Raw genomic sequence first — 12732 nt, 5'->3', positions numbered from 1 at the left:
GGTATGGTAGCAGGGACTAACAGAGCATGTAGGGAGAAATAGCTATGTACCCTAGGCCTCCCTATGCAGGTCAAGCAATTAGGACCATAGGGTACATTCTAGATTTTAAGACATCATGGCTAGACTGTGACTGACAGTGATGAACTTGGTAGGTCTGGGGACAGTGCTTCCTTGGCACCACACCAAAGCAGGACTTAGCTAAAGCAGAGATACTGAGGCTAGGGATCCCTGACAATGCTCCATTTCCTTCTAGAAGTGAGGGCCCAACTAGGGCCTGCAAAGGGAACCAGAGGAGGTTTGGTTTTTTTAAAAAAGAAATTCTTCAGCAAAGGCTCAGACAGAAGCAGCAGTGTCGTAGTAGAGACTAGGGGCCTGTGGGTTGGAAGTGTTGATGAGGAGCAGGCAGAAGTGCTGCTGAGTCAGCATTTTGGCTTGGCCTCTGCAGGAGCATAAGATAGGGCATATAGGTTTTGCTGTCTGTCAATCACCTGGCCCACCTCCTAGATGCCGTCTTTCCATGCCTTTCTTATGATAATATTTTATTTTAAGGGCAAGTGGCCAGGTTCCAAGCTCTCAGTGAAGCAGGAAGTGGTGTTGTGGCTGTCTGGACCCAGCATGACCTTGGGCTCCCTCATGAGCATCAAGTATCAAGTGCTGTTACTTTCCTGTCATGCCCTGTAGCTCACCACCAAGAGTCCATGTATAATCCCAGAACCAGGGAGATAGACACAGGAGGATTCCTGGAGCTTACTGACCAGTCAGTCTTGCCAAGCTGGTGAGCTCAAGTTCACTGAGGGACCCTGCCTCAAAAACTAAGGTGAAGAATGACTGAAGAAGACACTGGGCAACCTCTAACTTCCATACACATAAAAATACTTCTGAGAGTTTCCATAAACTCCTGTCTCCTTTGCTGTTAATGTGTAGTATATTTGTAAACCTAAAGAAATCAAAATAGCTATGCACAAATTAACTGGACTCCCGATTTTACACACATCTCTTCAATTTACACCAGTTCTTTTTCTGATATGGAATACCCTAATATGAATCAAATCCAAGAAATTCCACTGTGTCTAGTAAAAGAGAACTTTGAAATACAAAACTATGATGGGGTCCACTTAGATCCAGCACAACTCAAATACAAGGTCAATCCAGATGGCCAAAATGTATTGTAATCAAGCTGCCAGTGATTGATCAAGTGCATACGCCTGAAAACCACAAATATCTGTGCCAAGTTACTATTACATTTTTCTACCAATCAAGATTTGGGGGTGGGGGCTCTCCTAGGAGCATTTCCCTTTGTGGTACATTTATCCTGTTCTCATTTGTTGGTTTATTCAACTATGGCGTCTCAACTTGCCAACCAGCTCCTCATGTACTTGTTTCTCATTGCCAAGCAGGATATATGTTACCCAGGGAGGCCCTGGGAACTTAAATTTTTTGAGCCCTATTCGAAAGAGAACCTTTATTCAAAATGCCGTTAGTTCCTTCTTACAAAATGTAATATACAAAGAGCTACAAAAATACAACAAGTACATGGGAAGGTAATTGTATAATACTAGTAGTCCTCTGGAGAAGACATGATCTAATTGTTTAGGTGTTTTTATTAGTCTACTTAAAAGAAGAACGTTCGTTTAAAAAAAGAAAAAAAACCAGGGAAGCCAAGTTCTCCTTTTGAAAGGCACAGTGTCAAACTGAAGGCTTGCCTTCCCCTTCCTCTTACCAATAACCTGCTCTGGTAGGTGAAGAATAAATGAGGTATAGATGGATGACTGGCTCATCTTGTGACAGTGACCTTGGTACATGACCTCACCATTTGGTAGCTGAACTCCTATCAGTGGAGAGTTCCTCAATAATGAATCAGCTGTGTTGCATGTGCCTCAGCAGGCAGGAAACTGAGATCTGGTGGAGGGCTTAACAATCGTCAAATTTCAAAGTAGAGTGAACACTAAATTGTATTATCAATAATTATAGCAGCTAATTTGCATTATAAAAATCCTCTGCTCCTGGAGAGCAAACTTTGTGGGTTTTGATAATGCTATCTGTAGCCTGAAATCACAATGAAATAAAATGTTTCTTGTAAGTTAGAGGGGGGTCAATTAAAAAAAATCAATAAATTATTTTTTTATTTACAAAGTTCATAGATCTCTCAAAATCTCAACAGATTAGAAAATCCAAAAAGAAATTAGGTAGCCTCTGGCTTAGGAAAAAACCCAAATATATTTTATTTCAGTTCCAATACTTTGAGTCAACAGCTTAAAACATTAGGATTTCATGTAAATTCCTAATATCAACTTATTTTTAATAATCTTTGGATCTACCTTAGGTGACCCTAGGGCCCATAACCTACCTGGCCATTGATTGGGGGCCCAGTTAACATTAACAGGCATGAGGTCTATCTTACGAAGTGAGCTTTAAAACTTCATAAGCATAGTCAGTCATCTCTTAACCTTCATCAGAGAAGCCTTTTTTTTTCTGCCAATACCTACAACTGCAGAAAATACAAGACTGTAGAGCACACAGTTCTAAATGGGATGTCTACAATCTGCTGCTTCCTTGAAGAGCTCAGTGGCCCCAGAAGAAGGGCAGAAAGATTATAAGAGCCAGAGATAGTGGCTGCCTGTGGCAAAATGGTAGCCCCTGGGCATGGCAGGACCACTGCACAAGTATACTCATTGCAGGGGCAACTGCAAGCACAAGATCAACACACAATCAAGATTAAGCCATCCTAGTGCAGATGGAAGGTGGGTTCATGAAGGCCTACCCAGATGAGGAGCTATTGGCAAGTAATATCTGCAGGGACAGGGAAAATTGGCTTTCTTCAGGAAGATGGCCCCAAGAGGCTACTAGTGCTCTAGTAGATCATCCTCCACCCATGAATATATACATAGCACCTTGACCGTGAACCAGGCATTTCTCACTCCTGGGTCTCACTTTCCCCATTTTTCACAAAGAGTAAGATGCACGTGATGCATCCTAAGTTTCAGTCACTCTTCAGGAACAGGACCCTGGTTTACGTCCACTGGCCACAGCACCAGTCACCCCACTGGAACTCAGGTTCTTAACCAAGAACTGAGGAGGGGAGCAGTGCATTGCCTTTGAAGAGGTGGAGCGGCTGGGAAGAGCTCAGGTCTAATCTACAAAGTGACTTTTAAGAAAAAGAATTAAAACAAGACTTTTGAGAGCTGACTATTTTCTGCACCTTGGAAACTTATTCTTATGATCTGGTCTCGGTGAGGGAATTAAGGCTCCAGCCCCAGCATTTATGTCCAGCTCCCATCAGGCTTTACACACAACGTTTATCTGCTCAGGCCCCTCCGCCCGCCTTCTCTGTGGGATTGTTGATTCTGCCAGCAACTATGCCCTGTGTCCTTATTCTTCTTCCTGACCCTCACCAAGGGACAGGCATCAAGCAGTGTTAGTTACCTGAACATCGAAAGAAATCTTTTTGGTATCTTTGTAAAATTGTCTTCTTTCCCTCCTTCCCTCCCCCCTTCTTTTTTTTTTTTTTTTTCATTTCATGCTGGTATCAGCTTCAGATACCTAAAACCAAAGAACACCATCTGATAATGATGGGTGAGTACCCAAACCCATGATACCAGATGACTTAAATTATCTTTCCTAAAAAAAGTACATCGATTTCCCCAAGTTCCCTCAGCTTCACTTGATCTTAGCCAAAAGGCCAAGAAGCAATGTGTACTCCTTCATCTTAACATGAGATCGGTACCAAAAAAAGAGAAATGGGTAACATTTTCAGGGCAAAGTGTTGTCTCAGAAGCAGATGGAGAAGGCAGCTGCAGTATATGTCTGGATTGCACTTATAAAGGAGGTGGAATTGATTTTTGCTGTTGCCAACAGGCCAGACCATCCATCCATCCGCTCTGCTGTAATCTTTGAGCAACACACAGAAGTTTTCAATGAATCAACATTTTGGGACTCTCATACTTTGGTTCTTCAAGCTCATTCTTCAAACCCTCTGGAGTTTAGCCTGGGAGTGGCAGAAGCAAGGGCTCATATGAAGGCTTGTTTAAGCATGGAGCTGCCCTCTCCCTCTCTGGATGCTCTGGAGCTGATCCAAGTCTCCTTCAACATCTCTGAGGAGGTACAGGGATGCCTTAGGGGGTATTGGGGCACTGAAGTTCTATCTGCAGCTGTGCTCACTGTGGGCAGAGCAAGAGATCTGAAAGGATGCATTTGCCTAGGAAAGGAGCAACTTGAATAATATGTCTCAATTATGAATAAGACTTTTCTTAGCTTGTGAAATAACATTTCTCCGTGTGTTTTCATGATGTGTAATTCTACTGCTGCTGGGGGGCATCTATGAGAAAGCCTGGCTATGTAATGAGTTCTATTCTCCCACAGCAAACTCACCCATTCAATTCATAAGATTCAATTTTTCTGTACTCCATAGCTAGCTTAAAAACAGAGAGACTTTCCTCCCTTTCTGGGAATTAAAGAGGTCGTTTAAGCTGATAAAATAGAAGCTCAGAGGAGTATGGAAGCCAGACAGACAAGAAATTACAAGGGAAAAGAGAAAATACCTCAAGGTGAATAAAAACAATACAACACACCAGTTCTTACATAATGCAGCAAAAGAGTGATAAATAGAAAACTTATAGTTGCAAACACCTTAAGCAAGAAAAGAAAGGTTTTTTTAAACCAGTAATCTAACTTTATAACTTAAAAAAAACTAGAAAAGGAAGAATAAACTAAACTCAAAGCTAGAAAAAGGAAGGAAATACAATGTTCATCATTTATCCATAGAGGACAAGGCCTACAGTGGATGCTTAAAATCATAGGTAGAACTAAATTCTAAGTATGCTGTACTATGCTTTTTCCTATACATATGTAACTGTATTTCTTACTACAATTTAAGCACTGTAAGAGATTAGCAGTAATCACTAAATGTAAAGCATAGTCACAACATATAAGAATAAAAGTTAGATCTCTGTAAATTTGAGGCTAGCCTTGTCTACAAAGGAAGTTCAGGACAGCCAAGGCTACACAGAGAAACCCTGTTCCCCTCCCCCCAAAAGAATAAAGGTTGGGAAAATGTAGTATGTCTTCCCCAGGGTATTTTATTGTACTTTATTTACCCTTTTTTAATGAAGTGGGATGATGGACTATGTACATGATGAAACATAATGAACAGAATGATGTAGGCATCGTGATGTCACACTGGGTACCACATATGATAACTATGAGTGTCATGAAGTGAGTTAACATGAGCAGAATATTTATGAGTTGTGGAGGGATGCTTTACATTCTGGGTAGCAGAGGGAAGTTCAGCATGAGATTCTATCAAGCTGCTCAGAATAGTGTGCAATTTAAACAGCTCGAATTGCTGATTTCTGGAATTTTCTATTTCATATTGCCATACCATAGTTGGCTATGGACAGCTGAAACCTTAGATACTGGGGGTGGGCCACTATGCCAAAAAAGCACAGTAGGAGAAAGAAGCAAAGCCAACAGTTCATTTTTCCAAAAAAAAAATATATATATATATAAACAAAATTGTCAAACTTTTGGCTAGCTTAAGAAAAAATGAAAGAAGACTCAACTAAGCAAAATCAGAAATGAAGTGAACCAAAATTTTCAGGTATAAAACAGAAAATTATCAGCAATTTCATGTCAACACATTGAATAACTTAGATAAAATGAATAAATTCCTTACAAATGACACCTATTAAAAATGAAACATGAAGGAATAAAATTTAAATAGCACTCAACTAGAAAGGTTAAATCAGTAGTCAAAAATTCCTCAACAAAGTCCAGGACCACTGGAGAAATCTACTGAACATTTAAAAAAAGAACTAAAATCAATACCCCACAAACTCTGCAAAATATTGAAGAGTAGAGACCATTTTCAAGCATGTCTTATGAACCCAGCATTTTAAAAAAAGATATAATCTAAAAGAAAATCCCAGACAAATGTCCCTGAAGAATAGTGATGAAATATTCCTCAACAAAATATGAGCAAATAGAATTCAAAATCACATTAAAAAGATCATATACCATGACCAAGTGGGAGTTGGCTCTGGAATTTTAGAATGGTTCACCATCTGAAAATCAATACATGTAATATACCACATCAATAGAATGAAGAAAAAAACACATGGTTGTATTGATGCAGGAAAATCATTTTCACAAAAATGAACACATTTTTATAATAAAAACACTCAAGCCAGTAGCAGAAGGAAACTATATCCCAACCTAGGAAAATAGCATGTGTAAAAAGCCTCTGTCTTGCATTTCAATGGGGAAGCACTAAAAGCTTTCCCTTTAAGATCAGGAGCAAGGCAGGATGGCCACTCCGAATCCTCAACAGCGTGCTGGAGATCTTAGTCAAGACAGTCAGACAATCAAACAAGACGATAGATGTCTTATCTAGGGTTTCCATTGCTGTGATTAAAACACTGTGATCAGCATGAACTTGGGGAGGAAAGGGTTTATTTCATCTTACAGCTTGTAGTCCATCATAGAGGGAAGTCAGGGCAGGAAACTGAAAAGAACTGATGCAGATGCTGTGGAGGAATGCTGCTTACTGGATTGTGCCTAGTAGCTTACTCAGCCTGCCATTTTATATACCAGAGGACCACTTGGCCAGGAGTGGCACCACCCACGATGAGTTGGGCCATTCCTAATCAATTCTGCACAGGTTTGCCCACAGGCCAGTCTGGTGGGGGCATTTTCTTAACTGAGGTTTCCTTTTCTCAAATGACTGTAGTCATGTCTAGAAATAAGAGAGAGAAAAAAAACCACTAACCAGGACAATAGGCATACAAATGTAAGAAGAAAACTACACGGCGTTGTTCAAAAAACTTAAGAAAGGTTCAAGAAAACAGAAAGGGGTCCTGAAATTGTTGGGAAGATGTAATATCAACACAATTTCAATACTCCTTAAAGGGGTCTACAGATTCAGTGCAATCTCTCAAAGTACAAACGTGTGTGTGGGTGTGAGTGTGCATGTGTGGGTGTGTATGTGGGGGAAAAAAATCCTGATCCAAATGGAAATTGAAGAATAAATAACCAACATAATCTTGGAAAAGAACAAAGTTGGGAATGCGACACTTCCGTATTTCAAAACGGGGCACAAAGGTACAGCTGTTGAGACAGTGCCACACTGGCAGGAAGACTGAAACGTTCACCAGTGCAACAAGATAAAGAGGTCAGAGGTATCCTCTCAGAAGGCTGGGTGACGTCAATAAAGTTAACAAAAGTCCACAGTGGGAAAATGATAATTTCTGTAGCAAACTGTACCTAATAAAAGGTAAAAATTCAGAATACATAAAAAATTCTTATAAGTCAGTAAGAGTAAGCCAACAATACGATGTAAAAGTGAGTAAAGTACTTGAATTAACAGTTCTGTAGTGAATATAAATAAATGACCAAAAGTATGTGAAAACACACTCCACATCACCAGTAATTAGAGAAATGCAAATAATAGGAGACCCCTTTGTTCTTTTAGGGTAGCTACCATATTTCTGATAGTAGAAATTTTCTGGTTTTCACACAGAATAACAAATGTTGGTAGAGGTAAAGAGAAATTGGAAGCCCTGTGCATTGATGCAGCTACTATGGATACAATATTATAGCTTCACCAAAAAATGAATAAAGATAGAAAATACTATATGGTTCAGCAATTCCATTATGGATGTAAACCCCCCAAAATTGAAAATGAGATCTTGAAGAAATGCTTTTACCCCCATGTTCATAGCAGTACTATGTACAGTAGCTAAAGATAAAACCAACACAATGTCTCGATAGGCAAATCATGGCATAAAGCATACAATGGGATGCTATTTATTCTTCAAAAACATATGTGTGTTACTCCATGGATAAACCTTGACATCATTATACTAATGGAATAAGCCAGCCATAAAAATGACCACTTACATGTGACATCTAGAATAGTTGATCTCATAGGAAATGTAATAGAGATGGCAACAGCTGAAAGGAAAGTGAAGGCAAAGCTGTTCTATGGGAATGTAGGTTCAGCCTTTCAATGTTAAAAAACAACAACAACAACAACCAGGGGCTGGAGAGATGGCTCAGTGGTTAAGAGCACTGGCTTCTCTTCCAGGGGTCCTGAGTTCAATTCCCAGCAACCACATAGTGGCTCACAACCATCTACAAGATCTGATGCCCTCTTCTAGCCTGCAGGTGTACATGCAGATAGAACACTGTATACATAATAAATAAATAAATCTTTTTTAAAAAACTACTGGAGATTGTTGCAGTGCAATAGGACTGTATTTGATATTGCTGACTCATACTTTAGAGAGTTTAATGGTGAATCTAGTTCTGTATAGCTTACACAGTTAAAATAAAATGAAGTGTGACTATTTGGAATCGGTTTAGTTCTCGGGAAAACATTCTAATGGGCTTTGGAACAACTTCAGTATTGACATCTAGCTCTTCAGTAGGAGATTTTCTAAAATCTACATACAGAATAAGTATGTCTGACATAAATTTACTGTCTAACTTGGGATGTACTTTAACATACATATCAAAGTCTAAGATCTTAGCATATAAGGTGTTTAATATTTCACCAATAATTTTAGGTCAATTACATGTTGCATTTATAATATTTTTGCTAAACTGGGTTAAGTAAACTATACCACTGAAGTAAATTTAATTATTTATTTTCATTTCTATACAAAAAAAATACAAATGAAAATATACAGGCTATATTTCTGTCAGATAATTTCTAAGGAAAGTGACCAGAGAGGTTGGAAGAAAGCAAGGGAAGTGCAAATGCTGTACGGTTTTCACGGTTATCAAAGAGGATAGCAGAGCGATTAACTTGTCATCCATCAGACAAGTTGACGATCTCACAGTTACCCCAGAACACACTCATGAGGAAACAAACCCAATGCACATGGTTAAAGCTAGAAAAAAAGAAGAAGAAGAAAAGTCATGGGAAATTTCAAAAGAGCCTATCTTAGGGTCTCTGTTGCATTGATAAAATGCCACAACCAAAAGCAACTCAGGAAGGAGTGGGTTTATGTAAATAGCTTATAATTTCACATCACAGTCCATCATTGAGGGAAAGCAGGGCAGAAACCCAAGGCAGGAACCGAAACAGAGGCTCTGGAGCACTGCTCACCGCCTTGCTCAATCTGTTTTCATATACCACTTAGGACCACTTGAGCTGAGGTGGTGCCATCCACAGCGAGCTGGACCCTCTCACATCAACAAGAAGACGCACCACAGTCTTTCCCACAAGCAATCTCGTAGAAGCATTTTCTCAATTGAGTTACCCTTTTCTAAAATGACTCTAGCCTGTGACAAGTGACATAAAACTGTCCAGCACAGAGCCTCAACAGAGGAGAAAAATGAAAACATAAAAACAAAGCCTGATGAAGAGAGCATTCAAAGAAAAAGTATAAACAATTCCAAGTACGTTAGTAACTTTGTCATAGGAGGATTGTGGTTTTCTTTTAAAATATGTAGATGCTTAGACTGTATTATCAATATTTTTAAACATAGCTATAGTCCATGCACATGATATATGCATAAAACATAGGAGAGAGAGAAAAGTTCTGTCTGGAAAATTCATACAAAGAAAAAAGCTGAGGTAATGTATTTCTGTATTAAAGTTCTCAGCTGTGAGCAATGGAAGCCATTCAAGCTGTGACGTGAGGTATTCAATTTTAAAAACCCTTAGAAGAAAATGGCTGCAAGGGCAAGAGACCAAGGGGTCTGTACACAGTTCCCCTCAAGTCTTAACTGAATATCCATCAATGCATTTATTGGAGCTACCACCAGAGCCATAGAAAAACAACTGCAAAATATAGCAGGAGCTACTCATGCAAGAACAGGAAGAGTTTGTGTTGCCAGGCAGAGCAGCAAACTCTCAATATTCACAGGACGTCAGAGTAATCAGAAGTAATCAATCACGTGGAAAAATTAGCTCTAGATTAAGGCTGCTCTAGTCCTACCTAACAAAGCTTGAAAGTGAAGTCTCCAAAGAATCAAAATGTTTTCAAGTAACTTAATTGCATCCCAGGATAGAGCTCAAGAATATTTATAGGAAGTAAAAATATCTATGGAGCCTCAAGTTGTGCGCAACTAGCAGCTTTCCTTCTAGGCAGCTAATCTTTGCATATGCCCGTGGAGATGTGCGCTGATTTATTGCAGCAATTGAGAAAAACTAGACTGAACTCAAGGGTCCATCAATAAGGTAATGCATAATTAAATTGAAGTATATTCACACAATGGGATATTATAACTCATTAACAATGAGCCGAATCTATATATTAACATATTCAAATCTCAAAATAAATATACTGTAGACATTTTTGGAATAAAAAATTAAATGGTGCTGGTAATAGTCCATGTAGATAGCCAGCTAAAATGCATTGAGTGACTGTATGCGTTGAGTCCTGTGAAGATGTATTGTCTTATTTAACTTACCAAACTTTATCTGACAGATGGTGGAACTAGGGAAAAGGACCAGCAATTACAGAAGCTCGTTTGTTTGTTTATTGCTCGAGAGTTCTGCTGTCAACTACCATGTTATAGTGCAACACGCCATCTTCAGGGTTACACGAGGTGAGTCTGGCTCTATAAATTTAGAAGGCTAGGAATGCTGAATGCTGTCATTTTTATGAGAGAGAGAGAGAGAGAGAGAGAGAGAGAGAGAGAGAGAGAGAGAGAGAGAGAGAGAGAACAATTTAATAACAGGTCAACATTGGTCAGACCCAGGTGGTGAATTTGGACTGTAGTTTGATTGCCTATGCTTTTTAACAAGTTCCAATTACCTTATAGTGATGTATTAATTTAAAAAATCTTTATAAAAGAGCTGGGAATTTTTACATTGTTGATGAGGCACCTCCTGGGGGAAATAAGAAAAACTGCCCAGAGGCCCTTCTCTGAGTTCAAGGCCAGCCTGGTCTACAGAGCAAGTTCCAAGTGGGCTAGGGCTACACACTGAAACCTTATTTTAAAACTCCAATAGATAGATGATGATGATGATGATGATGATGATGATGATGATGATGATAGATGAGAGAGAGAGAGAGAGAGAGAGAGAGAGAGAGAGAGAGAGAGAGAGAAGAGATGTAAACAAGCCAAGTATCTACAGATGTTAGGTGGATACGGAAAATGTATAATACACACACAACAGAATACTATTTAACAATACAAAAGAATGCAATCCTGTAATTTATCCAGTACAGACAAAACAGAGATGAGCATGTTAAGTAAAACAAGTCAAGCACAGTGTCTCACGATGTCACTTACATGTAATGTAAAATATTAATTTCATAAAAGTGGGAAATGCTTACTACAGAACAGGGACAGTTAGGAGGCTGGTGTGAGGAAAGGTTGACCAATGAGTCCAATGTAAGATGGGCACAAGAAGCTCTGGGGTGCAGCACAGTGTGACAGCTGCAGATAACAACTGTGCATTGTGCATTTAAAAAATTAGAAGAAAGGTTATTATGGCAAAAAAAATAGTTAACTGTTTAAGGAATAAATATTTAGCCTGATTTAAGTGTTATGGGACAAATATACCCTTAGGCTGTTACATAGCATCTCTTTAATATGTATGACTTTATGTTTCTTCATAGCAATTAAAGCAAAGAAGCTTTGGAGAAGAGAGAGAAAGAGAGAGAGAAACTGTAATTTAGTGGTGCTCAACTTCCCTAATGCTAAGACACTTTAATACAGTTCCTCATCTTGATGTCACTGTGGACTGAAACATTATTCACATTACTATTTCATAACTGTAATTTTGCTAATATTATGAGTTTTAATAAAATATCTGATATGCATGCGACCCCTGTGAAAGGATCCTTCAACCTCTAAGGGGGTCACGACCCACAGGTTGAGCACCAATTGCTCTTTCCAGCAACGGCTTTAGGTTGGATATGGAAGCCTGCCTAGGTGTAGGAAATACTTCCTCTGGTGTGGGATGGGCTACGCTGGAATTTCATGAGTTGGTTCCTTGGCATTCCTGCATCTGCCTCTCTGGGTTTGGAATCTGGGAACGATTTAACTGTACAAACAGATTTACTAGGCACTTCGCCCTGTGCCAGGGTGAAGAGACAGAAAGCTTAGAGCATGTGCAGGTAAGGACCTAGGGGAAGAAGGCACAGTCCTTGGCTTCTCCAGTCACACTGGCTGGGACCTCAGGGGAGTGGCCACAGGATATGACCTTCTCCTTCGGGTTTGAAGCTTGAGCAGGAAAATATGCTTTTGCATCTTGAGGCTTCAGGTAGCTCAGTACGCAGGTTGGGAAGTAGATGGGAGAAGGTGGGTGCCTTTGTGGTCCTTGAGCTGGAGGGGATGAGGTTAATAGTAAACGTGGGGGAGCTGCTCCCCTCTCTCTCTGCCAGGAGCCTGCATACACTTTGGGCAGGGAGGCCTTCAGCAACCTTGGTCCTGTGGCTGCACCAAAGGCTGCAATGGCATTTGGACACAGTTGCCATTTCCTTAACATACCCACAGGCTTTCCTAATCCTCATTCGCTTATCTAAATTCCAGTGCCATTCATTCATTCTTTTCTGTGACCACATAGATGTGACACTGTCCCTGCCTAGTACCCTTTTATAGTTGATCTAATCTATGCCATGTCCCATCAAAAGTGGTATCTTTGTAAATGTCGAGGTAACTTTTTCACATACCTTTTAATAATAACTCTTAATTCTTTAAATAATAACTTAATTAATAACTTAATTCTTTAATAATAACTCTTGATTCTTTAAATGAAAGATACAGACTAGTAAA

General features: G+C 39.5%; 1 protein-coding gene across 1 annotated transcript; it reads left to right on the top strand.

Annotated features, from left to right (window-relative positions):
* Positions 1 to 555: 555 nt before the first annotated feature.
* LOC311581322 (uncharacterized protein) lies at positions 556 to 12309 on the top strand. Its single transcript, XM_084753440.1, has 4 exons — positions 556 to 644; positions 3856 to 4099; positions 10434 to 10554; positions 11574 to 12309. Exons 1-4 carry the CDS (start codon positions 616 to 618, stop codon positions 11666 to 11668), a joined length of 489 nt encoding a protein of 162 aa, XP_084609566.1. The 5' UTR covers positions 556 to 615; the 3' UTR covers positions 11669 to 12309.
* Positions 12310 to 12732: the final 423 nt, after the last annotated feature.

Source organism: Acomys minous, assembly GCF_964271855.1.
Source record: "Acomys minous genome assembly, chromosome: 13".
Taxonomy (NCBI): Eukaryota; Metazoa; Chordata; class Mammalia; order Rodentia; family Muridae; genus Acomys; species Acomys minous.
This window is presented reverse-complemented; position numbering and strand designations above follow the sequence as displayed.